Consider the following 25,817-nt stretch of genomic DNA (forward strand, 5'->3'; position numbering starts at 1 on the left):
TGACCCTAATCTATATTGTACATGATTGAACTAATTTGTACTCAACTTGACTTCAATTAGGCTTCGTTTCACAAAATGTAGTTCTGGAATCATGCATTCCCCCTAATAAATCATTTGCTTTCACATTAGTGGATGCAAAACACAGCATAATCTTCATTTATTATTATTATGCCTTTGTCCATTTTCTCTACAAGCCCTGTATACAGCCATGTTTTATAGTTCATATTCATGACACATGGAGGCAGAAATAGTTTTATAAACAATTTATTCATACATAATATCATACAATAGGCAAACAGTACATCTACCAAAAAAAGTCACTGCAAGTTTGGCACTACACTATACATGGGTGAGGTACTAAATGCTTCAATGTTTGGACTCATTTCAAGTCATCAAGGAAATATAGAAGAAGAGGTGGTTGGGGTGAGGGGGTCAAAGATGAATTGAAATGATAGATCGGTGTATTTTGCACTGGAGAACCTTGAAGAGTGTTCAGGTCTTCACAAAACATGACAGCACCACATGGGGGAGTGCACCCTCTCCCTTTTCTTTGCAGGAATAAATGAAAATAGGCTCTAGTGCGTTCCAAAAATAAAAATCACACCCACCTACTACTAAACCTGCAGAATCACTCGCTAGGAAAATATAAATGCAGCACTTCAAGAAATTATAAATAAATAATGTCTGTGCATATTTGCTAAAACCATGATATATATATATATACAAACACACGCACGTGTACATAATGCATATAATCATATCTTGATTAATTAGCCACACAAACTTTGTGTTAGTGTAATCCAAAGAGTTCCGTTAACCACTTTCTGTGCGTCAAAACAAATGCTTTACTTTAGAAAGACAATGGTGAAAAGCATGTCCTACACTGGGGACATTGTGTTGGCTCAGAAATGATTCTTGGGATGTAATCCTGAGAAATTTGTCCGACACTCCACGTTTTCAAGCGTGCACACATGCGATCAAACAACCAGAAAAAAAAAACTGTACAGAAATGTTACACACTGCAGGTCATCCATCCCTGCCATGATTGATCCTTAAATATTAAGTATAGAAGAAATGTAAATGAGCTACATAGATAATACACAACATTTCAAATCATTTTGTGTGCCACTTCTTGGTGTCTTAACACTGCAGCAACTTCCTCAATGCAGGCCTGGATGAAGTTCTGGGAGAATCGGGGGGGGGGGGGGGGGTGAAGCAGCTGAAAGTACTCATTTCATTCACTCAGTCACTCATCTCGTGAAAATCTCAGTACAAATATTAGTATGAATGTTTTACCAGGTTTTAAGCATAGTAGCACGGGGACACCAGCAGGTCAGTAAGCACCAACAACTGGTCATCTGTGAACTGCTGCTTATGCTGCTGCCAGTTATCGTGATGCGTCCGCCGAAAGTTGGACAGGGTTTTCTTCACAGTCATCTGCAGGAAAACACATCCAGGTCGCATCATTTACTTACAAGGAAGGGAAAGCTGACAAGATTCTGGTAAGACGTACTTCAATAGGTTGGGTGTCATTGAGGTGGGCACTGAGGTCCATTAATAGTTGGGGCATCCAGGTGGGCACATCATATGGGCTGGAGAGAATGCAAGCACTCAGCCCGAGGACGCCAGCATGGCGCCGCACCAGGTCTGTGACGACACAATAACAACGTGAGCTCCATACACCAAGCTACCAACTCAATTTACTCAGATTTTAAATCAATATTCCCTATTGAAATTAACTGAATTGCCATTAAACCATTCCAGACTAACATTAACACACCTCCAGAAGGTATAGTGTCCACTACTGAGCTGGTGCCCCTCTTTCTCTTTTTAGGCAGGCGGGTCTTGCACAGTGCCTCAATGTGAGCCTGCATGGGGGCGTCCATGCACAGGAAATTGCACTGGAGGAAGCCACTGAGTGTGGTGGCAGCCATTTCTCGTACCTGCAGAGGAAGTAGATGGGGCACAACTCTGGATATACTTGCACAATCTAATGGCATCTGAAACTAGATGGATGGATACTTTATTCAAACTGAAAAAGATATTTAAAACATTAGTGAGTGGTCATTGTGTTTACATGCTCAACCTTAAAAAAATATATATATATTATATATATATATTATAAAAAAAATTGTTCACGAAGGATGATTTGGACGGGCTAACTTTAGTAGTTGTACAATATAACAAAAATGACTACTTCCAGCTATCCCCCACTATTTGATGTCTTTATTCCATCCCTCTCTTCCTCTTTCAATCTGAAAGTTATCTCCATAGCAACAGATTACTGCAGCCTGTGGTTTCCATAGCAACAGTTAGAGAACCAGAGGGAGGGGTGTGCGGTGTGTGCGAGTGGGGAGCCAGGAGGTGAATGCTGAATCACTACTGTGGAGCTAAAAGATGACAAGAGGCCACCAGCACAAACAAGCACGTATTTATTGCAACGTTGAGACTCCCACGAAGTCATGTTTTGGTTTTACATGACAACTAGTGTGTGGATGAATGCTTTCTTTTTACCTCCAGCTGCTCGTCTTCCAGCAGTCTTATAACCAGCGCCCGCACGTCATTCACAGCTTTCTGGTCACTCATGAAGGTGAACAGGTTGTAAAACGCCATAATCTGGAGGTATGTCAACACCGTGTAGCGGGCGTGCCAGGAACTGCTGCCTGCAATCTGCCAACACACGCCAGCGTCATCGCATGTCAATAATGGGCTGAGATTGTGTGGCGCCAGCGGAACAAAGTGCACGATTTAGCTGTTAGGGAATTTAAACAATTCCCGCAAAGGGGACCTGATGAGTTAAGCTTTAATAAAATATGACAGAGAGCCTAATATATGTTTATATGCTGTTCTTCCTTAATTAACTGCTGGGTCAAATGTCTACTTAAACACCTCTCTTCAAAGACACACATTTCTGCCCCTCAGGGAAAAAAATAAAGGTAGTTTGGCTTACTAAGCTTTTATTATTGGGTGGTGGGAAAAACTAATCAAATGGTTCCACCACCACAATAGTGCGACATCAGAAACAAGACAGTGTGTTATCACCAGTAAAATAAGCAAAGATGACGATCGATAAACAAGAAATATAAATGTCTTTATGACCTTTCAATGGTTTTATTTTCTTCCATTTCTGGTTTGTCCTTAAGTCAGAGGTTTAGGATTTTAAAAAACGAAAACCACTTAATTCATTAGATCAGTGTTTTCCAACGTTTATTAGAAATGTTTTACCCCAAACAAAAAGTGACTTATTCTCTTGTATAAAATGGCAACAGGGGACACATAGGTTAGATTGTACTTCTGCCATCTAGTGGAAGAGAATTTCATTGTTATGCTCATCAATCACTTCATTGCTGGCAAATGCAGTTGAACAAAGATACATTATTAGTCCTAAAAAAAATCGACTAATTGTGTGAAATTAGATATTTTCCCACAATATACTTGATGACCACTCATGGCACAATAATTTGGTTGGAAATTGCGGCTTTAGATAAAAGGAGTCATGAAAATTGGATGAGACAGGGTTTGGGGCAACCATGTAAATCACTTAATAAAACATACAGCAAACTAAATACGCACCAGCATGATCTTATAGCCTTGCAGCACAATTTTCTACAAATTTGAGGACATTTAATTTATATACTTATGTAAATTATAGAAAATTAGGGGAAAGACCAATCCATTTTGGGGAAAATATTACATTTACAGTTGGACAGACAGGGTTTCCACCCGACAGCTACGATCCAGTAAAGTGAATATACTACTATTAATCATCTATTTAATAGTGGTCATTAATAATAAAATGAAAAAAAATCTAGTTAATTCAACTACTGTTGCTCAATGGCTTACCTCCTGCAGGGCATTGAGCACCATGGGAATCTGCTCTGTGTAGAGGAGCCCCTGGGACATGAGAGACAGGCAGGTCTTTGCATCCCTCTTCAGCTCATCATAACTGTCATCATTCTCTACTGGAGCAATCTGGAAGCATAGACGGAGATGTCACAACTGCTCAGCTTGAGTAAATTTAAGTGAGTATATTGTATACGTATGTGAAGGAGCTACCTTGAAGAGTAGTGGCAGCAAGCGCAGATGCTCCGGAACAGCGGTTGAGTAGGAGCGGCCGGCACTTGCAATCAGCCACTTTAACACTGAAAACATGTTAATGGGTAATTAAAAAAATTTTTTTGGGGGGTTCATTCAACACTAACTCACCTGTTTTGAGAAGTTTGATCGCTTGTGTCCTCTCATCCTGCTCCCCCACTTCATTCTCCTCAACCACGTGGTTCTGGATCTCCTCGTCACCCTCGGTCAGGGGCTTTAGCTGTAGCAAAATTCTATCGGTGAAGTCCGAGATGCGAGGTGAGGTGGTTGGCTGAGTGTAAGGCAGGTTGACATCTATCATGAAGATGTAGGTTAGCACGCTGGAGGGAAGGGAGGAGAAAATACACAATTTTCAAGGTCAAATCAAGGTTTTATTTTGTAAGCTTCAAGGCAGATGAGATCACATGGTAAATATTGATCCTTACTCTCAAAACATGTTATTTCAGGTTAATCATCAATTTGAAACATGGAAACCAAATTAGGTTTCAACTTGTCAACTTGGAAAGAATAAGATTAAGAAACCATTTTAAGGTAATTCATCTTCACCTTCCAATCCGCTCCCGTACATTCTTGTAAACCTGAGTCAGTTTGGGTTCTAGGTACTGCAGCAATCTATGGAGGAGTTCTGGCACACGCCACTCCTGCTGGGCAAGGCCTCCCTGCAGCACATAGAGGCGGCTGGGGGATGGGGGATAAAATGTGTTTTTTGTCAAATCTGCATTTTGTCAGTGGCATCAACATTATGACTAAAGTAGGCAAGTTTTCCACTGACCAAGCATCAACAAATGAGCCTCCCTCCCCGTTGACCGGAGACTCCATGAGCATCTCAAACAGCCAATGCAGTTTGCGAGGGTCTCTACTCTCCTGTAGATGGGAAAGAAAAAGGTCATGAACTCCACATAAAAAAAAAAAAAAGGCAAGATGAGATGAATGCTTACACAGGCTGTTGCAATGCAGGTGCCCCAGTCTGCATACGTTTCTACGGTGATGTTGGACAAAGCTGTACGAAGGAGTGGACACAACACTTGCCAAAGGCTCTCAACCTGCAAATGTATCATTCAAAATAAAGGTAAATGCAAACAATGTTGTGCAATAGAAGATCAAGAGAAGAAAAAGTGTGAGTCCTGAGTGAAACTGCACCTTAGAGTAACTCCAGTGTTTGCATCCTCTGATTAGGCCAGATATGATCTCTGCAACACAGCGCTGCTTACTCTCATGGGTGTCTGCTACCAAGCGCTCCATGTGAGGCTGCAGCAGAGGCAGGAAGGTGTCGCTGAAATTACGGAACAAACCCTGGAAACAAAAAAGAAAAAATGTTTTTTTTCTCCCCCAGTCATTTCTTTAAAGGGGAAGTCAACCCCCCAAAAATTATCACAATCATACGTTCTAATCTATGCAGCACTAGTCTAAACACGGTATTTTGATTAAAATTGTCTTAGTAGCAGAAAAATCAAAATGTTTATATCCACTTACTGTCGACTTAAAATTACATCATAGCTTCCCAGGGCTCAGGTAACAACCAATCACGAGTCACCTGTTTACTGAAGCTGATTGGTTGCTACCTGAGCTACTGTGATGCCATTTTTAGTTGACAGCAAGTGACAAAATGGCCGCCCCCTGAGATGAAAAGCAAAACAAACAACATTGTAAAGTAAATGTTGAGGTTGACTTCCCCTTTAAAACTGAACGAACTCTTAAGAAATGTGCTCACCTTAAACAAACAGAATCTGCGCGTGCTAAACTTGTCTTTGCCTTTTCGATCCTCGAGAGAGAGATATTCAATGAACTGATTGATAAATACTGGGTCTGAGAAATGATCGTAGATGATCTGCTCCCGCTGCAACAAAAGAAAGAAAACAATTGACACAGTTGTACAGTGATCAATATTGTGTGCACATTGATCTACACAAACCTCTGTCATTTCCTCTCTTGTTAGGTTCTGTTTGGGCTGCTCTTTCTCAGGAGCGTACATCATCAGTTTCCTAGAAAACAATGTGACCAAAAAGCATAACGGCTAAATACAGCAGCAGTAGAGTCACAAACAAGAAAACGATATAATGGAAAAGTCTCAAAGGTGAACCTTGGCCAACTGTAATAACCCCAATGAGTTTTTTCCACAAAAACACAGAGATCCCAGTCCTGCTGAGTCCTTGGCAGGCTGCTGCTGTTATACTGCAGCCACTTGTTGTCTGGACGGTCACCGGCCACTATACCACCACCCGTCTCTTCAAGTGCACCTTTTTCCAACAAAACAGAAAACGTTTTTCAAATGTGTTTGATAAAATATTTTACAAGAAGAATGGGCAAAATGTTTGTGCTGCTTACAAAGCTCAGATGGGCTGACTGGCACTTTTTTATGGGGCCTTTTGATTTGTTTCATGATCCCTGCAACAGCTGAGATTGCCACCTATTGGACAAAATAAAACACGTCATTGCTCAAGCCTTCATCCATTAATGTCGAGCCATAATTTGTGCACGGTTGTGATACGTGGACAAGGCCCACTCACCTTGCGGACGTAGAGGGAGTCGTGGTTGAGGGTTTTGACGAAGAACAAAACAGCTGCTGGCGGGAGTTGGTGGTCATCTCTCAGGAGCAACGACAAGAAGCCAATGGCGATATGTTCAAATTTCCAAGGCCTGTAACATTAAAATTGAAGTTTCTAGACAAACAAACACATTGACATGTAATGTGGTAAACAACAAAGCAACCTACAAGTTGCTGTTGCCAAGGCAGTTCAGTAGATCATCAAGAAGCTGCTGGTACTTCCTAAAACAGTTAAAATTAGTATACATCAAGCTTAATAAAGACATCCAATAAATAATACACAAGGGATGATAGAGAGACGATGACAGATATATTATTCGAAATAACTTACTCGCTATACTCTAAATTCTTCAGTTCCTGCCTCGTAACACCTCTTAATGTTTCTTCTTCTGAAGGAACGGGTTCTTTCGGGAGTGGATTTCCAGTCACCAGAAGTTGTTTGGCCACGCCACAGGTCTCTTCAGGGATCTATAGGACCAAACGGTAAATTTGGTTTGAGCGGTTATGATCTTGCAAAGCACATCAAACATTATTAAATTTTATTAATCAATAACATTTAATGTAGTATTTCTTACCGAGAAGTCGATGCCAATAGTCTCATACTGTCGGTGGATTTTGTCCGCAAGGTCGTCAAAGAGCCGCACTATGGAGGGCTTCTCCAAAGACATGGCTGAACTGAGGCCAGATCGAACAATAGCAGGCCACATCATGGCAATGCACTCCCAGTCATGCAAATTGACCAGGGACACTCCACTGTGATTGCCGAGGAGACAATACAAGGCACCCTGGAAAGGCAGAGACAATCACGTGCTGACATTTAACACCTACTCCGATACAAATCATAAATAGACATGATAGAGAAACATAATAGACGGAGAATGTCATACTTTGAACTGTTGCTGCGTGACACTGCTGTTGTCTGGGTTGAGAAACTCAAGGATGTGCGGGATCATATCTCTACAGCAGAAACTGTATGTGCCGAGTGCAGTGAACAGTACATTTTGAGCTTTGCTCCGTACCTGTAATGAAAACAAAATATTTTATACAGTATAAGAGTATGGTGAAGCCAACTCATTTTGACAAATGAAAATAAAACAATTAACAAAAACAACTCATAGGATGCAGACAGTGGATTTTGCAGTGTCCTCACTTGGCTGTAGGTGCTTGTGGACAGCCGCAGCAGATCCCTCATCATCTCCTGGTGTATGCTCCTGTACTGACACCCTTCCACCGTCAGCTTTCGCAGCTAATAATCCACAAAGTGTCAAAGGTTAAAAAAATGCTCTAACACGATGACATGACTTGGAATTTTTGTCCATGATCAACTTACTTCGTGCTGGAGCATGACTCTGTCTATGAGCAGAGCTCTGATATGCTGCTTTCTGCCGTGAAGCTAAAAAAAAATAAAAAAAATGTTTAATGGTTTCAAGTGAGCCTCAAGGAAGCTTATTCCTATGGATTTAAATACTACATATGGCAGAACAATGTAGAGTCTCACCCTGTTTTCCATGGATTTTTTCACAAGGTTGAAGCTCTTCCGGCGAGAGTCAAACTCATGTTTGTGGGAACCTTTAAAGTGCAGCAATTCGCTGATAATCTGAAAGACATTCAAGACAACCATCTGTGTTGGATGAGATGTTACACTTATAAATGTCACAAATTAATTCGGAATGCTTTCAAACGATCACTTGTATTTTTAGAGTCAGGTGATGCACAAGGATTCAATATACAACAAAGCAACTTTGTTCAAAGCAACTATGATAATCATTCACCTAAAAGTACACTTTAAACAATATATATAAATTTTTTAATATGCCTTTTGGTCTTTACCTTGATGATGGAAAAGAGAGATTTTGTGTCATCCTCAGAGTGTTCCAGTATATAATCTGCAAAAAGAGATAAAATGACATCAAGTACGAAGAGTGAGAAAGGGTGACTTGGTCGGTCGGGGTGTAGCCACAAGACTTACGAAGCAACTGTCTCATCACAAGACAAATGGAATCTCTGTAGTTCTCTTTGGATTCATCTGCAAACCAAGATTACATTACATTTTAAAAGAATAGTCACTTTAACATAATTTCTCCTTAAATATGTACTGAATATATTTAATCTGAAATCAAAGTGTTGAACATACCATACTTCGTTCCAGTATAGAGGGTGGTCTCATTGAGATTTACCATACTATATTGGACCCTGTTTCAAAAAACACACAAATTTATATAGCATTTCTGTATCATGACTGCGTAATATGAGCGCTGAAAATGAAACAAAAACTACAATAATTAAAACAAGTTTGAATTGTTAATTATGTCTATTTATGATTTTTCGGAAACATAATACAAACAAAGGGGATTACTTCATAACTGAAACCAATGTAAAGTATTTTTCAACAAAAATAGCAAAATTGCTCACAGTTCAGGTACAGGCTCTCCTTTCAGGGGAGGCATAAGACCACCGGCCCCCAAGAGGCAGTGCTGAACAATGGTGAGACTCTGTAGGACATCATCCCTGGCGAGGGGAAAAAAATACAGAAAGAAAGTATAACATCACTACTGTAAAAAAAAACTACAGTGGGTGGCTCAGATGGACGTCACAACACAATGTATTGAACATTCCAATATTGTTTTGCATTATACCTGCTCATTTCTTGTTCTCCCTCTGCAAAACTTTGAAGCATCTTCAATTCTGGCTTAAGGATCAGGTCAAGTAAATGAAAGGTAAAGGTGGTTTCATCAGCACTGGGCACATGCCATCGAATGTTCAAATTCCACAAGTCACCTGGACGACCCCAATCCTGCACGGGGCAAAAGCTAAAGTTCAAGCTACATTTTTACCACCTGTGATAAAAAATTATAATAAATGGCAAAGTGAAAAACATGAAAAAAATAATACAAACTGTGAGAATAAAATGTGTCACTAGTCAATGTTTCACGCGTATCCTTATTTAGCATTTTATCTTTTCGCAAGGGTGTGGGGGTGGGGCAGTACATTTCAAAGAAACTTTCGGCTGGATTTACTCAAGACTGACTCATCCATAAAATACTCATCCAGAGCCGCAGTACCCCTAGCAAGAGTCAAAACCACTTGCGAGACTTCATATATAAAGTGCAGGGGACAGTAATACAACCATGTGTGAAGACCAGTCCAACAGGAATCACAGTAGAGCCTTCTATACATTGAGGAAAAAACAATGAATCCAACTGCATGTGGGTCAAACTACAGAAAGCCATTTAGCTTATGCGTTTAAAGACAAATGGGCTGTACTCATTTCTCCAGTGACATAATACAGTAGACGTTACATGCTGTATATAGCTATACAATGGTTGAAGTAAAGAGTCATCACCTTGATGGGTAGGTAGTCTGTGATTGGTTGGCGGAAGCCGCTTGGCACACTACAGTACTCCGTGGGATAGATGAGGGCAGTGGAGCGGAGGATGTGATGCAGCAAGTTGCACGATAGGATGTAGCCTTGCTTACACTTGAGGTGAAGGGTCAACTGCAAAATCTGGACCAAGTCAGAGGAATATGCCAGGAGCTTGTGACCATCCACTCGAGTAACCTATCGGGGAACACGGTGCGAAGACCCAATGATGGTGAAAGGAGGAAGTAAAAAAATTAATAAAAAATGAGTAGCTCTGAGACCATAAAAGCTTAGCTCACCTCAGATAGCAGCTGAAGATTCCATAAAAACTCCTTGTCAAGTTCCTCTTCATTTAACACTTCCTCATCTGTTTTAATAAAATCAAAGTATATACCATGGAACTAATAAAGATCTAAATTAGTCAAGTACGAAACTTTGTGAGAAACGGCTTTTTTGGCCAGCAGTGCACTTACTAGCAGCAATTTGGTGTATTTGACTGCAGCAGTGAGGCACAAACATTTTAAGAGACTCTGCAGGGTGACACTGAAAGAACAAGAATGTGCAAACTGAGCAATAAGCTGCAATTATATAACCACTGCATAACCTCATAAATCGGCTAATAGCGTTTATTTATTCATCTGTAGGGAGCATAAGGCGTCTATTAAGGATAAAGCATTATTTGAGGGGTATCAGTCATAATAGAGGGAACAAGATTATATGTGAATGATCTCATTTAGATGTTTATGGCGCATATTTGTTGAAGTGGATGACGGAGACTGCGGCACTATTAAAAAGGAGGGCACTATTTGTGGAAAAACGATACTAGGAATTGTATTTTTAATGATTTGTGATTTACCTTGGCAGAAGCCCGGCACATGTCCGCCACCATCCTTCCAGCTACACGCGTCTCAAAAATGTTGGTGGTTGCAAAGTTAAAAACCTTTTCCAGAGCCACCTGTTACAATAACAAACATGATCATATTCAAATGTGGTATTGTGTTGTTGTTTTTTTTACATCAAAATGTTCTTCAGTGTGTATGTACCATGAAGATGTCCAAGGAGCACTGAGTGAGTATAGTGCTGAAGGTAGAAGACAAGCCAAGCTCCACCAAACTCTCCAGATGGGTCATTTTCTCAGTTTCTGTTTCCTCACGTGTTTGTTCCAAAGTGCTGCTGTCGATCAAGGCAAAGCACCTGCAGACATTATCAAACAAACAAATGCCCAATTATAATGGTGGAATAAAGAAGATTGCTAAGAGAAGCAAAATACATGTAAATGTGTATGTGCTTCACTCTATTTGTAGTCATGTAACTTAAAACTAATAAGCAACCAAATAGATCTTCCTGGTTTTTAAAATTTATTGACACATAGTGATAATGTGATCAGAAAAAATGCACAAATATATTTAATTTATATTACATTAACATGTTAATAAGAATTGATCGTTAGGTGCCCGCCAGTTGAAGAATGCAGCAATTTTATAGCCATCATTCGCATTCACCAATAGTACAAATCAAATATGACATGATCATCACCATTCTTTTGCATACCTGTCCATAAATTGAAGCACAAAGTCTTCAAATTCCGCAGAGGCCGAGCACATTTCTCTTTCCACCTTAAAAGTTAGGCAAAGTTTAAAACGAATCAATATGTGTTGCTTATTTTATGTTACCGGTACTCAAATTGAGAACACTTGAGTGAACAGCAATTCACCTCTGTTAAGTCTGTTCTTTCGTGTAACGCAGACGAACAGTCCACCAAAGGCACAAGAGTCACAAATGTAGCAATAAACTGGAAAGTGATCTGTGTGGAGAGAAATATTTGGATATTTATTCATTCATAATAATCAAGGCTGTCAGTTTATCACGTTTTTATTAGTGCATTAAAAAAAATAACGCAATTGATCATGAGTGGCAAGTCAATGCGCAAGCATTTGAAATTTGGCCCATTGAGCAATACGTAGGTTGCAGTGGGCGCCACTACAAGCAGAGACAACAACAAATGCGGCACAGGAAGCAAACTTTGACGCCAAGTTAACACTGACTGCATGACGAATTACAGACTGAAATTCACAGAGTGCGTTTTGTGTTTAAATATTGTTCTTATGTCATGTTTAATTTATTTTGAGCTCGTTTTTTGTCTTTTAAATGTCTGACTCATGTCAAGCTATGTAGTCAGCTTGAAACAAGTTTGCAAAAGGTTTTATTTTGAAATATACCGGTTCTACCTTGATGCTGAAGCCTGACTTCCTGTCTGTCTTGTGTAATTTATTCTGCAGCTCCGCATACGCACAACATTGCAGCTGGTGGGAATTGACACACAGACTAAAATGATTTTCTTTCTTTTCCTTGCGGCCTCTGTACAGATGCCGTTAGGTTCTGCATCTGTTATGCAGTCAGTGTGAGCCAGCTTCCATAGATCTGTATACATTACTGGATAGCCGATAGGCCAAGACTTTTGAAGCCGCGAGGCCGCCATATTACTACTCCCAAAAATAGCATTTGAGACAGTACTTAGTAGAACAGCATGATTTATGATGTTTTAAATTTGTTAAACATAAACAAGATGACATGTTACAACTTGCAACTAAATACATGTATAAATGATATGCTTAACAAGAGGAAACTTGTATATTTTTATTAAAGAATTCTACCTGTAATTTAACAAAATCTAATATAGTGGTCTAAGGAACTAAATAAAAACTAATAAAAGAAAAAGGGGGTGTTCAAAGCAGCACAAAGCGTCCACTTGTTATTGTCAATTTTTTTTTAACACAATTGAATTTAGATCTTTTTTAAATAATGCCTGGGCTAATTGGTTTGTTAATGTGCTTAAACTTTTTCTTTTGAATTTCATTTATGAAATACACTTCAACAATAAAAATGGGGATTTCAAATCTTCTCTTCTTGGTGTATTAAATTGATTAGTCATGCAGGGGGACCTTTAGCAGATATGAGATTAAAATAGATTAATTAATTTAAAATCCTGTAATTAATTAGATCGCCTGACAGCACTAACACTAATATCAGAAATGGTTTACAAGTGCTGGATAAAGAATCCCACCATGCACTTGCTGAAGTCATTTGGATCAACTCCAGGCAGGGACCTCATGAGTAGGGGCAACATGTGAGTCGGCCCCTCAGGAAGATACTTCCCACCAGACACTAAACTCCGCGCAACACCGATCATGCAGCTTAGGGTGGCTGTCAGCTGGTGGGGCTCTGTTAGAGTTTCCAGTGCAGGGTATGTTCTACAGAAAAACAAACAAAAAACAATTAGCCCTTTGTGCTTATTCCAATGAGCGTGCTTGCTTCTCGATCAAAGCGGAAAACTAGCAGCAAGCTCCCAAGACTCTAACAACACACCAGTTGGGTTATAAAATAAAAATGATTAAACTGACCTCTCTAGAACCGGAGGAATGACCAACTCGGGCCTCATCAGAGCGAGGTTTTGCAAAGCCTGAGCGGCATCAAGGCTGCCTGTTTTGCTGAACATGGCCAGCAGAACTGGCTGCATCATGCTCTCCACAAAGTGGGTGATATCGTCCTCTGTGAGCTTGTGAGTGTCTGGGATCGGCGTCAACCAAGACGGCTTTCTGTAGCGCTCTCGATGCAGCCGGCGAACAACAGTGGCAGGCAGACGCTGCAGCAACTTCATGAGCTTCATCTGAATAGGACAGGACAGAGAGACATGTTACAAGTTATCTGCAGGTTTAAGCAACTTAAAATGCAATACTTTTTTAAGGCCACTTAGATCACTTCTCATTTACTACATGAATACTGCATGAGTGGGTAATATGGGCTCATATCAGAAGACATTTTATGTTATTTTTTATACAACTGTATATAAAATATTGCAGTGATGGAAAAAGGGAAAACTTGTTCACATTCTATAAAGAAAAAACTCCTAACATCAAAATAGCAATGACATTTATAATGTGCATGAGGCATTTAAAAGACTTTCAAAGGAAGAAGCTAACGATTATGCAATACTTTTTAACTAAAATCAACAACAACAAAAAACAAGAAAATACACAGAGCCGTCGCAGCCAAGGGGGGCGGAGGACACCCGCAGCCCTGACCGACAAAATCACAGGCCACCAGTGACGGACAATAAGAACAGCGGTAAGCAAAGAGAGTTGACAACGCGAGAAGGTGAAATAGACAGTGTTCGATTGACGCGTGCGTGTAGAGATTTCCGTGCTGTTTCAGCACCGCCACCTGGCGGTCGAGAGGGACGAAATTGAAACACAAATCTAATTTGGAGTTGCATTTTTTTTAAAGGCTTTATCAGCCACTCTGAATTAAATTACATAAGGATCAGATAGTGTACATTATATGACTTTAAAATACACAACTTATTTAGAGTAACGATACCAGGTTATCAGTATGGGGCCGATACCAGGCCTTATTTCAAGGCATCAGTACTCATGATGGCATTATGGCCGTTTAACGATCAGGTACTAGAAATGAGAAGAATAGAAAATGGTCATTAATTTTATGCAATTTTAAGAAAAAAAATGTTATATTGGGACTTTCTTTAAAATTCTCGGTCATTGTTTTTTGGGGGGAAATTTTATATAGCAAAAATACGAGTGGTATCAGTTGTGGTTTTATTGTATGATCTTGTATTTTCACAGATGTGACACAGAGATGAACTAGCATTGACACAGTTAAAGGCAACTTATCAGCTCCAATTTACCTAACATACATATTTATGGACTGTGGGAGCAAGCTCGAGAAAAACAGGAAAACAAACTGCACACCAAGGTCAGAGTTTGAACCTAAGAACCTTGTTGCAACATGCTGCCACACTGGCCCACTGCGCCGCACGACTTATCCCTTCTCTAAAAATAAAAGTTGCACGTCGCTGCCTGTGTCATCGTGACAAATCTGGAAGAGGACCTTCTTCAAACAGAATGGCATGTGCGCTTGCTCATGGGGATATTTAATACTATTGCAGCAATCTCACTCACGTGTTCTCTTGTTATTTCTGCACTAGACCTACAAACCTAGACAGCCAAGTGGATTCAAGAAGCAATGACAAATGCGTTAGCCCCTCTGACGCTGTTCATATTGCTGACGAGTTGGAAAGAATCACGGCCAAAAATATCAAGACTGGAAGTTGATTATACACACAGTGAATGCACTGTGTCACTGAAACAAAACTACCATTTACAGGAATGCCATAGATTTGCCAGATGATGTGCCAGATATAGAGGAGGAGAAACTCACCAACCAGCGACCGTGGTTTGATGGGTGGAAGAAAGATGTAATGCTGTTGAAAAGGCCAGTGAGCTGTGCTTGAGTTTGTTTACTTGGTCCACCCTGAAATTGACATAAGTGGTCACACAAACATTTCTTTTGGATAATTTGACTGAGGTTGCGACAATGTCTGGACATAGGACAAACCAGAAGTGATGCTATCCAAAGCACCACATAGCTAATGTCGTAGGCAATGGTCAAGTATCGCGGGAACATCATCTGGCTGGTACCCACGGGAAGATTGAAACTCCTCAAGACTCTTGTGAAAATCTGAAATGTGGTAACAATAAAGTTAACTTATTAACAGCATATAAAAGACACATTTTGATTGTGCTTGTGATTTAGTAAAAGCAAATTTGGAAGGAAGTTTACTTAATGATAATACATGTTGGTGTTCCTCAAAAAAAGAATCACACAGTTGGAACATAACACAACATGTTACTTTATTTATACAGTACAAGCCATAAGTTTGCACACACTTTCTTATTCAATGCATTTACTTTATTCTCATGACTGGTTACTTTGGAGATTCTCACCGAGGGCATCAAAACTATGTATGAACTGATGTCGAGTTATGTATTGAACAAAACAAAAAAGGTGACTAACTGAAAACATGTTTTATATTATAGATTTTTCAAAATAGCCATCCTTTGCTCTGGTTAATTTTTTTTGCATACTATTGACATTCTTACCTCTGGGAACTCCTTAAAGACTGTTGGAAAACTCTTTCAGGTGACTACTTTTTGAAGCTCATTGAGAGAATGCCAAGAATGTGCAAAAAAGTAATCAGAAAAGGGTGGCTATTTATTTATGTATTTATTTTATTATTTTCACCATTTTTTGTTAAGTACACAACTCCAAATGTGTTTGTTAATTGTTATCATAGTTTTGATGCCTTCAGTGAGAATCTATAATGTACATAGTCATGAAAATAAAGCAAGTATTGAATAAGAAGGTGTGTCCTAACTTTTGGCCTGAACTGTATGACCAATCGGATCAACAAAGAAACATGATAGCTTGTTTCTGACAAACAGCATTGGCTATGAAACACGCACCATGTGAGAGAGAGCACATGAATAAACGACTAAAAAACGCAATCCATGTAATATGCTGTGATGTAATTAATTAAAACGTACCTTTGGAATATAAGGATCCCAGTCAATGTAGCCAATGTTGTCGTTGGACAAGCGAGCAAAGAGATTCACCAGATTCTACAAAGAGAGCGCATACACACATAAGCAAGACTAAAACCGAGACAACGTTTCAGGTCAGGAAAACAAATATCTACTGTGCTCACCAATTCCCAGCTTGGAAGATTCTGTACAGATTCCCACAAGTTGATCAGCTCTTCAAACCACAACCTGCCAGAAAATCCATTTAGTACATAAATTCACGTGGTATTCCATTGCAACACATTTGAATAGAGGTCTGTTATAGCATTGTGAAGGAAAGACTTACGTTACTGAACATCTGCAGTTTAGGATATATGCAGTTAGTACGTCTGATCGTAGGATGTTTTGTTATTGCCATGACTAAATTTATTTTTTTACTTCTTCAATACTTAGAGCTCCAGTTTTTGTTTAATAGCTACTCTGTATCAAATGTTCTCCCGATAACAGTGTAGCATGAATAAAAGTGGTTTGTTGTGACGCATTTTGGATTTTATGTGCAAAAAAAAGACACGAAACCGACCAAGTTTACAAAGCCACTAGAGAAAGCTAAGTTATGTGTCTCAAGGCTCTCTTACTTGAAGCCCTTATGATGCAGCTCCGGTGGTAAGGTTGTGGGTAAAAAGAGTTCAAAGTAGCAGATTGCTCTCTGCATAGTGATGTCAAACGGACAAAATAGCGGTCTCCACTCATCCAGCATCTCCTGGGTTGCGGAGTCTGGAAAATATCTGTATGAAAGGATAGAGTCACATTAAAGTCATTCATATTGACATCATTCACTATTAAAATCAACAAAGCAGTTTTAAAAGAGCCACCAAAGATGGACAAGCCTCATAGAGAAGTCTAACAGATCACATTCTCACACACCACCTGTAACATTTACCACTTTTATACAGCTACATATTTGTACATGACAAGTCTGTTTTTCTACAAACTACATGTTTCTAAAAATGGGGATGCTGTACTGCCAAACGGTCGTAATAAACAGGCCCAAGTGCTAGCAGCACTCAAATGTATGTTCAGCAGGGGGGGAGATGATAAGTCACACACCTGGCACATTCTGGCTGTTAGCATCAATCCAGTGGTTCTAATGGACTCATAATCCCACTGGGGGTTTTCTATGGTTCATTATGCGTGTGTAAACTCAGCAGGCTATGTCAGGTCACTAGCCTCCTTTGGGGAACTGCAGCCGCTGCTACTTGCAGGCAAAGGCCACTTGGCCCTGCCTCCTGCTGCTGTACCAGCTGACCACAAATTACACTCTCGTCCCAGTGACAGGAAACTCTCACACAAGACAGAATTAGATGAGATAATAGGATTATCTGACTAAGTGCGAAGTGAGGGACATCCTAGTGCTTGCCTAAGATGCATGCACATAGAGTACGGTAAGTATAACTGTGGTGGTCAAAGTCAAGGACCGGCTTATTTATGGCCACCTGGATCATACAGCTCGCTCGTCTTCTGCAAATGCAAAACCCGCAATGTGCCAGGGCATTAAAGGAAGTGCGTCCTCTGCTGTTGGCAAAACTAGCACAATCGTTCCGTCAGTTTCTTCGTGATCCGATCCTTTATAGCAGTCATTTATTATGCTACTTTTAATCCTTACGTTTTATGTGTATTACTTTTCTTTATTGATTTTGTGGAAAGGGTTCTATAGTGCAAGTTCCTTAAATGGTTTATAGGCCTCTTATCAAGATAGAAAAGGAACATTCATAAAAATACAATTAATGAATGTTCAGATTTAGCAACCTTTGAATTGTACAACTGCATTGTCCGTTTGGATATATTTACGGATATGACTGGATCAGAATGTATGGTTGCATGGATCAGAATATCATGGTGTACTTACGGTCTGCAGCTCTTCACAAGTGTCTTCAGCACACCTTCCACAGAGCTATAATAACAAAAACATCGAAAATTGTATGGTTATGCCCAGAATGCAGAATCTTACAGAAAATGTTTTTTCTTTACAGCAATTCAGTTTGAATCGGACACCATGCATACACCTTGTACAGGTTTGAGGGTTTATTAACAGTGTGAGAATACTAATGTAATAAAAATCTAAAAACATGCACACACACAAAGAAAGATGTGGTACTGTAGCTGTATTGATAACGTTACACATTCCTGGTAGGGATGCACGATAATATCGGTGGCCGATAATTATCTGCAATTATTGACTAATTTGACGTCATAGTGATAAACCAGATAATAAAGAAATCCGCCGATAATAATAGACATGCCACGTTGGTCCACCTGTCGTGGTTGTGGTGGCTCAAATTGTGCCCAACTCCTCAACCCCTCCCCTCTCCTATGGTAGTGTTGTACATTTATATTTGTGACGTCGTAATTTGCGCGACCTTGTGTTCACGGCAGATGCATCATAACGACATTGCAGTCGCCAGTGTGGGCTTTCTTTATTGTCCTTTTATGGAAAATAACATAAGTTTATACTGTATTGTTTGTGGACACCTCTACTTTCTTTAACAATGGGCTTTTCACTTCTTGTACATGAAGCAATCTCGAAGTGACCTTGACTGATAAGTCTGCTCGGAACTTGCTTGCTTTCCTGTCTCGCTGAACCTCCATTTCTCCTCCCAAAACCAAACCAGACTGCATAAAAATCTTCCCATGATAATTTACTGCACTCTCTCTCACATATCAACTTCTTGTAGACTGCTCTGTAAGACTTGTGTATATTTGAAGCTTCAAATATAAAGAAACCTAAGAGACATTGTTTTCCAGACTGTTTTATTCATCTCACCTAACTACTGAAAATTCCACAACACTCCCCAAAATGTTACTCTCGCAGTTTTTTGTTGCATTTTTAAAACGTGACTTTTGTTTTAGCAAACTCAAAATGAGTTACTGGTTGTCTTTGAAGCAAAGATATCCTTAAAATTCAGCTTTATGGTGCTTTACACAATGTTTCAATGTATTTGTACATGTTAGACATATAGCAAGATTCAAAAGTATATTTGTATTCAAGTTAATTTTGCAAACAATTATCGACTTACCGGTTATCAACAATGGCACTTTCTAAATTATTGGTTTATCGGTATCGGTTGAAAATAGCATTATCGTGCATCCCTAATTCCTGGCATGGAAATGTTGGCATGAAAAGTTCAAACAGAATACTCTGCACCTGAGTCACATATGAGTGTTGAAATCTCAGGACCGATATAACCACAGCTTTGGAGCGCCTTGCCCACAATCCCACCTAACTGTGCTTACATGCACGCTGAAGCCATGCCTTGTTGGAAATGGCCCGCCAAACTCAATCAGCAACTGCACAACATATGTCCACGTCGATCAGTCGCTCAATGCTTTTTAGAGCTCACACACTTGGACTGTAGTAGTTTTCCCATGTCAAATCATAGGTGAAACTCGCCAACTTAAAATGCCAATGTAGAACGCTCTCAGATCACAAAATAAATGAGACACATGCGTCGCAAAGCTGTCAATCAAGAGCCAGTAATAAGGGGCCCATTTAACGGACCCAGACACTCAAGGAGGGTGATCAAGATTCCCAAATAGGTTAGGAATGAACCCTCACGTTATCAAAGACACATCCCAGAACGGGAAGAAACGTGACAGCAGTTTCTGTTGCTCTAACACTAGTGGAAGAATTGTATGGTTCTTGTTTTTTTCAAAAAATTGCAGTCCATATGCCATTAATATAAAGCTTCATTATAGTTCCTACTAGGGGTGTGAATTGCGTAGTATCTGGCGATTCGATCCGTATCACGATTCATAGGTCGCGATTCGATGCAGATTAATCCCGATACAAATCTCAAAATTGATTATTGCGATTTTTTCTTCTTTTTTTCACTCAAATTTGGAAAATACTAATCAGTAAACTTGTACATGTACACTGTAAGATTTGTATGAAAATGTATTTATCTGAAAATGTAGGCTTATAACTGAGCTACTGTATTTAACAAACAGGTTGCAGTCTGTTTCATGTTTGAACAGCCCTGAAATAAAATATTAAGGCTTAATGTTCCATTAATAGAACATTCTTCCCATGCTTAAAGTGTGAACCCTAACCCTAAGTAAGACATTTTGTTGAATATTTCCACCCAAAAATGTATGTTTAAAAATCTATTCGACCGCATATAGAATTGATTCAAGAATTGTGCACTGTAAGATTGCGATATATTGCCGAATCAATTTTTTTTAACACCCCTAATTCCTACAGTATATGGGTATAGGCATTTCGAGAATAATCTCTGATTGGTTAAAGGGGAAAACATGTTAGCTGCAGTGCGACAGTCTCTAATACGTATGAGTGAAATGTTAACATTGATTTATCTTTTGATCCCAAGCTGCCTATGAGCTCTCCATGTTTTTACATGCAATGTGGCAAAAGAAAAGTGTCAACAGATAAATTCATAAGGAAAACACAAAGAGGAACGATGTCCTTACCACCTCTGAAACATTGTTATCATAATGAGTTTAGAGGATGAACGGGGCCATGGAGAACTGAATGTGAAAGGGGGACAAAGGCATAAAGAACACATTCAGCACCAGGCAAAGTGTCAATCAAGCAGAATATGAACATATGACAGATACTGTGCTTTAAAGCGCATTTATGTTGTTTGGAAAAAGGTGAGCTGGCTGTCAGCCAAAGCAGCTTGTTTATATTGGCGGTAATATCACAGATATGCTTATTAAGCATCAGAAACGTACAATGTTCTCATAGCACCATACAAGAGCACCTCGCACTGCTTGCTTTAAGAACACAATGGGTGAGCAACATTTCATGCCTCTCAAAAGTTGCATGTCATTTTAAAAGGAGTTAAAATATTCTTGGGTACAGTAAGTCCATTTGTCCAATAAAAACAAGTACAATTAATGATGTACGACTTCATGGGCCTGAATTAATAAGATTCCAAATAACTAGCGCTAAATCGCATGTTCACGGATTGCGCACGCTGTTTGTTGTAAACGGGTTTAAAAGTAGTGTAGTAGACCACTGAATTTCAAAGGTGGTTTAGTTTCATTTATTCTACATATCAGTTCACATGTCAAGGATGGCTCAATAAAGTCATTGATTTATTTCCACTGGGGTCCTTGGTCTTATCACCATGGAACATTTGGGAGACCTCTGAATGCACAAAATGAAGTGATAAGTGGAAGCGGAAGAGAAAACATTGAGTTACAAAAAATAAATGTGCAAGTCCAATACTTTTGGGGAAGCCATCAACTGTATAAAAGCCATGTTTTTTGTGTGGTTTTTTTCAATCACGTACATGTAAATTGTAAGGCTGGGTTTAAAAAATTAAATATCTATATCGAATCAATTTTGCTTATATATATATATATATATATATATATATATATATATATATGTTGTATTACATTACATTAATAAAAGACCTGACTTATTGCACTTTAAGACTATTCAGAATCTTTATTTACAATTATTAAATTATTTAACCAGTTATTTCCTCCGCAAAATGTTGTTTGGAATTTATTTATTGGTTTTTTAATCATGCCTTTGATTTTTAAGAAGAATTGATGTTCCATAATTAATCAATATCGATTGAATTGAAGCGGATCGAATCGAATACAGAAAAATCTAAATCAAATCGAACTGAACCCTTATGAATCGAAATCAAATTGATTGAGGAAATTAGAATTGATAAACAGCCCTAGTTAATTGGATGTATCTAAACATGCTGTGTAACATTGCATTTAAAACTTGGGACAGCACAATTTTTTTTAATGCTCTGGAAGAGGCCCGCACCAACTGACTGACGCTGAAATGACCATGACACAGAGAAATGCATAGTTGAAAGTACCGCCTCCAAGTTAACCCCTTCAATTCAATCCGAGGCTTCAATCATTCAGAAGCTCGCTCGATATTTTTTGTTTATGGCAATTCAAAAATGTTTAAACAAGTGTAAAAGTTCTCCCTGCTGCCACTCATTTTGCCTACAACATTTAATCACGCAAAATCTGTCCAGCGAATTTCGTCAGAGGTTTGATGAATCACACTGTGTGTGCAAAATCAATCTATTTGTGAAAAATGTCCTGCCCGGCAATACTGTTCATTTGGCAGATGCAATCCTGGACCCGTTTTAGTAGAGCAGCTTCTACATCTGAGTGAGCGATCAAGTTTGTGCTAATTTTTGCACATGCAAACTTTTACAAATTAGGCCAGGTAAGAATACAGCCGAGTTAAAAACAACAGTTATGCAGTTGTATGGCGTCATTTAGAGTAGGCTACACAGCAAGACGTTTTCTGGGGAATGTAGGCAGAGGTACACAGAAAAAGGACATACATTACACAGTGGCACCTCCAAATATGAACACCACAGACAAAGGTCGTGCAATTTGGAACCGTACAACCAATGTATTTACTCAAATTATCCTGCCCAAGTCACAAAGAAACATGGGAGGTCAAACCATCATCAGTGAATCTAGTGATACAGGCTTAGCTTCACAATTGTGTTAACTTTTATGAGTATGCAGTATTTTCTCGGAATGGCAAAGACACAGAATGTGATGACAGCTATACTTGTAGGACTGCTGTCGGTCATGTATAAGGCAACGGCTCTTCTTATTTTTAAACGGACGCTCTCTGGAGTGGACACACAAGTTTGTTTTCTCTCAGTAAAGCAACAGAGCCGCATGGTTGGCCACATGGCACATTTTATACATACAGTACATCTCAGTCCAGGCTGCTAAGTAGACTATGGCTATAATAATGATATATACAATAATTATACAAGGAAAATGCTGCAAAGTCCCTCTGCTTGTTGGTAAGCAGGTTTCTTGAGACTCAAAGACAATGCACTACTTTTATTCTTTTCATGTGTAAGTTATTATCTTATTTTAACAAAAGAGCTAACGTCTTTATATGTATCTGTATGACAAATGGTAATGTTAAAAAAAAAGACAAAACATGGGCTGCACGATTAATAAGGATTTACTGATGGTGACAGTTTGACCCTCTTAATTCAAGTGCCATTATTTCTCATATGAAAATTGTTTGGATATACCACAAACGAAATCAGAGGTCAAAGAGTGTTCATGTTTAGAGGTTACACTGTATCATTCAAGCACTAGATGGCAGGTGAGGGATAGCCTTAAGTGTGTAAAAAAAGAAGGTGAAATCAGTCAGGAGTGTGTGTGTTTTAGTTTACATCACAGCATAAGCAATAACAAAAGCCTACTTGGGAAACCAATTGAGGCCCAGGTGCTCCGTCTTGGAGAAAAGTATCCTGTCGTACAGTTCATAAAGAGGCCTCCAAGGCAATTCCAGGTCCTCCCTTGATAGAAGCTCTCTTTTCCTTAGAAGGACAAGACAAAGAGTCAGGCTAATGTGTAAACAGGTTTGCTGCTTCAGACCGTGCGGCTCATACTTGAGCAGGTTGATGAGGAGGCGAGCCAGGCCTTGCATCATGCTGATCTCTAGATGAGGGATGGTAACTAGCTCGTACAGCAACTTGATGAATAGCACATGGTCTTCTTTGCTGAACTTCCGGCCATATAGACGTAAATACCTATCAGAGAGAAAATCATTAAGGTATTGTTCTTGCCACTTCCAGTGTCAAGTGGCTTATATTAAATCATGACATTTCACAGACAGCCATGTTTCATCCATCTGTCTTTTAGCCCCATGAGCCGGCGGAGCTGTGAAATTGACTGTTTTGAAAGGGTTGTGTCACCACTTGTATGCCATAATAGCAGTGAGCAAAATCTGGGTCAAACCCCATAGTGAACTTTCCATCTCTCTGAGCCGGTAGTGCCTCACTCTGGGACACTGCAATGTGCCAACATGGGGACAGAAACGGATTAATCAGACCAGCAACAAAGTACAAATTGAAACAGCACTAAGTAATCCAATGTCATGTTGACAGATGCCACCATGTGATTCATCACTAAGTAAACAAATAACACAAAGTGAAAAAAAGTGGAGACCATCCATTACAAACACACACACAATCACAAATCGTCTTGGGTTAATGACATTGTCAGGGGAAAATGTACATTTACATTACTTAACGTTAAGATTAGTTCGTTTTGATTAAATGTGCTGTGGTTTCTGTAGCTTGATACTTTTGGCACTAATTATTATTAATTAAATCCACTAAAACGTTTATTAGAAAATTGCATAAATTATACAGATACTGCAAACACACAAGCCAAACGATCATAATGACACATATTCATTCATGTGATATGTTTGTTTTACACATTCTCAAGCCTTGGCTAAGAACCTCAACGTATTAGCATAACTTTCGTAACTGCATTTGTTGACGTATGAGAAGAAAAACAGGTTAGCAGCTGTTTCTAGCTCACTTGAATACAGTCTCACAAATAAAGAAAGGGGATGCAAAATTGGAGGCCGTTGACATACATTATTTTTTTATATACTTACGTGGAAAGTTTCCTCGTCCAAAACAGCACACCAGGCCATATTTCTCTGAACTGAACAGCCCGGGCCAAGTTCCCCTTAATTTTACTCAAAATATCATTGGATTCTTCATCGAGTCTATCCGCATAAGGCAGGAGTTTGTTATAGACGATGTCTTTTTGAGGAACGAATCCTAATCCATCCGACGGTGCCTCGTTCATATGTGCGATTTTACTTCGTTCGGCTTCGTTGTTGTAGTATAAAGTAACAATAAATATAACAATTTCTGTGTTGCCTTGCCCCGTTGTTGGCCCACTCTGTGACTAAATAGAGAGTCACAAGTTGATGACACGTTCGGTAATCATTTATCCCAAGTTAAGATAGCCTCTCTCCACAGTAAACGTTAGCAAGATACGATCCTAAATGTTTAGGCTAATCAGGGAAAACAAAAATATTTTTCAGTATAAACGTTGGCACTCGAACACTTCTCTTCAGCAAACGGAATCCTTAATTATGGCAACCAGCTAGCAACCTAGCTAAAGTTAGCGTTATACTACAAAAGCTCAGTCATTTCCCAAAGACCGTTCAACGTCGACTGATTCATCCAACTAGAGTCGAGCACAAGGGCAGACGACACCCTGCCACCAGACGCATGGTTGTCGTCATATCCGGTCGTCTCTGATTGACTACATTTCCCAAGGTTTCAATCGGCAGATATTCTTTTCGCAGACTTGTGCCATTTTTTAAAAATGTGTAATTACTTGAAATCTTCTTCTTCTTCTTTTTTAAACAACACGTGTCCCAGTATAGTCATTTCCTTTTTACGCCCCCCCCCCTCCATAACTGTGTTAATTCAAATAATGAAAATGTGCCTGCTAATCTCCAATTTAAATTCTTTAAATATATCTACTATCATATCTGCTAATTATGTTGCACTAATAATCTGAATCAGAGTATTTTACCAGGCCCTTTTTTTTTTACATTTCATTATTTTATTTGGCTATTTCTGTTTGC

The 25,817-nt window shown here is 39.3% G+C and overlaps 1 protein-coding gene across 2 annotated transcripts; it reads right to left on the bottom strand.

The window, feature by feature from the left end:
* Window positions 1-248: 248 nt before the first annotated feature.
* Window positions 249-25,421, bottom strand: psme4a (proteasome activator subunit 4a). Of its 2 annotated transcripts, XM_086092627.1 has the most exons (48): window positions 24,828-25,421; window positions 23,809-23,949; window positions 23,620-23,736; window positions 20,864-20,920; window positions 18,285-18,329; window positions 17,014-17,163; window positions 16,564-16,627; window positions 16,403-16,477; window positions 15,414-15,536; window positions 15,237-15,329; window positions 13,403-13,668; window positions 13,066-13,252; window positions 11,716-11,805; window positions 11,553-11,617; window positions 11,045-11,195; window positions 10,858-10,956; window positions 10,475-10,544; window positions 10,301-10,368; window positions 9,984-10,199; window positions 9,277-9,434; window positions 9,053-9,148; window positions 8,775-8,833; window positions 8,610-8,666; window positions 8,471-8,526; window positions 8,139-8,237; window positions 7,971-8,033; window positions 7,791-7,886; window positions 7,528-7,659; window positions 7,216-7,425; window positions 6,972-7,108; window positions 6,809-6,862; window positions 6,603-6,732; window positions 6,421-6,502; window positions 6,176-6,332; window positions 6,008-6,077; window positions 5,807-5,932; window positions 5,236-5,388; window positions 5,034-5,138; window positions 4,868-4,959; window positions 4,642-4,773; window positions 4,207-4,415; window positions 4,057-4,142; window positions 3,844-3,972; window positions 2,515-2,670; window positions 1,781-1,943; window positions 1,514-1,647; window positions 1,297-1,437; window positions 249-1,183 (listed from the first exon to the last, which is right to left on the bottom strand). In XM_086092627.1, exons 1-47 carry the CDS (start codon window positions 25,022-25,024, stop codon window positions 1,303-1,305), a joined length of 5,550 nt encoding a protein of 1,849 aa, XP_085948753.1. In that variant the 5' UTR covers window positions 25,025-25,421; the 3' UTR covers window positions 249-1,183; window positions 1,297-1,302. The 2 variants fall into 2 exon arrangements, with proteins under 2 accessions (XP_085948753.1, XP_085948754.1); XM_086092628.1 differs by lacking the exons at window positions 249-1,183; window positions 20,864-20,920 and having other exon boundaries at window positions 1,192-1,437.
* Window positions 25,422-25,817: the final 396 nt, after the last annotated feature.

Source organism: Leptonotus elevatus, chromosome 13 (genome assembly GCF_054856555.1).
Source record: "Leptonotus elevatus isolate MCC_2025b chromosome 13, RoL_Lele_1.0, whole genome shotgun sequence".
NCBI lineage: Eukaryota > Metazoa > Chordata > Actinopteri > Syngnathiformes > Syngnathidae > Leptonotus > Leptonotus elevatus.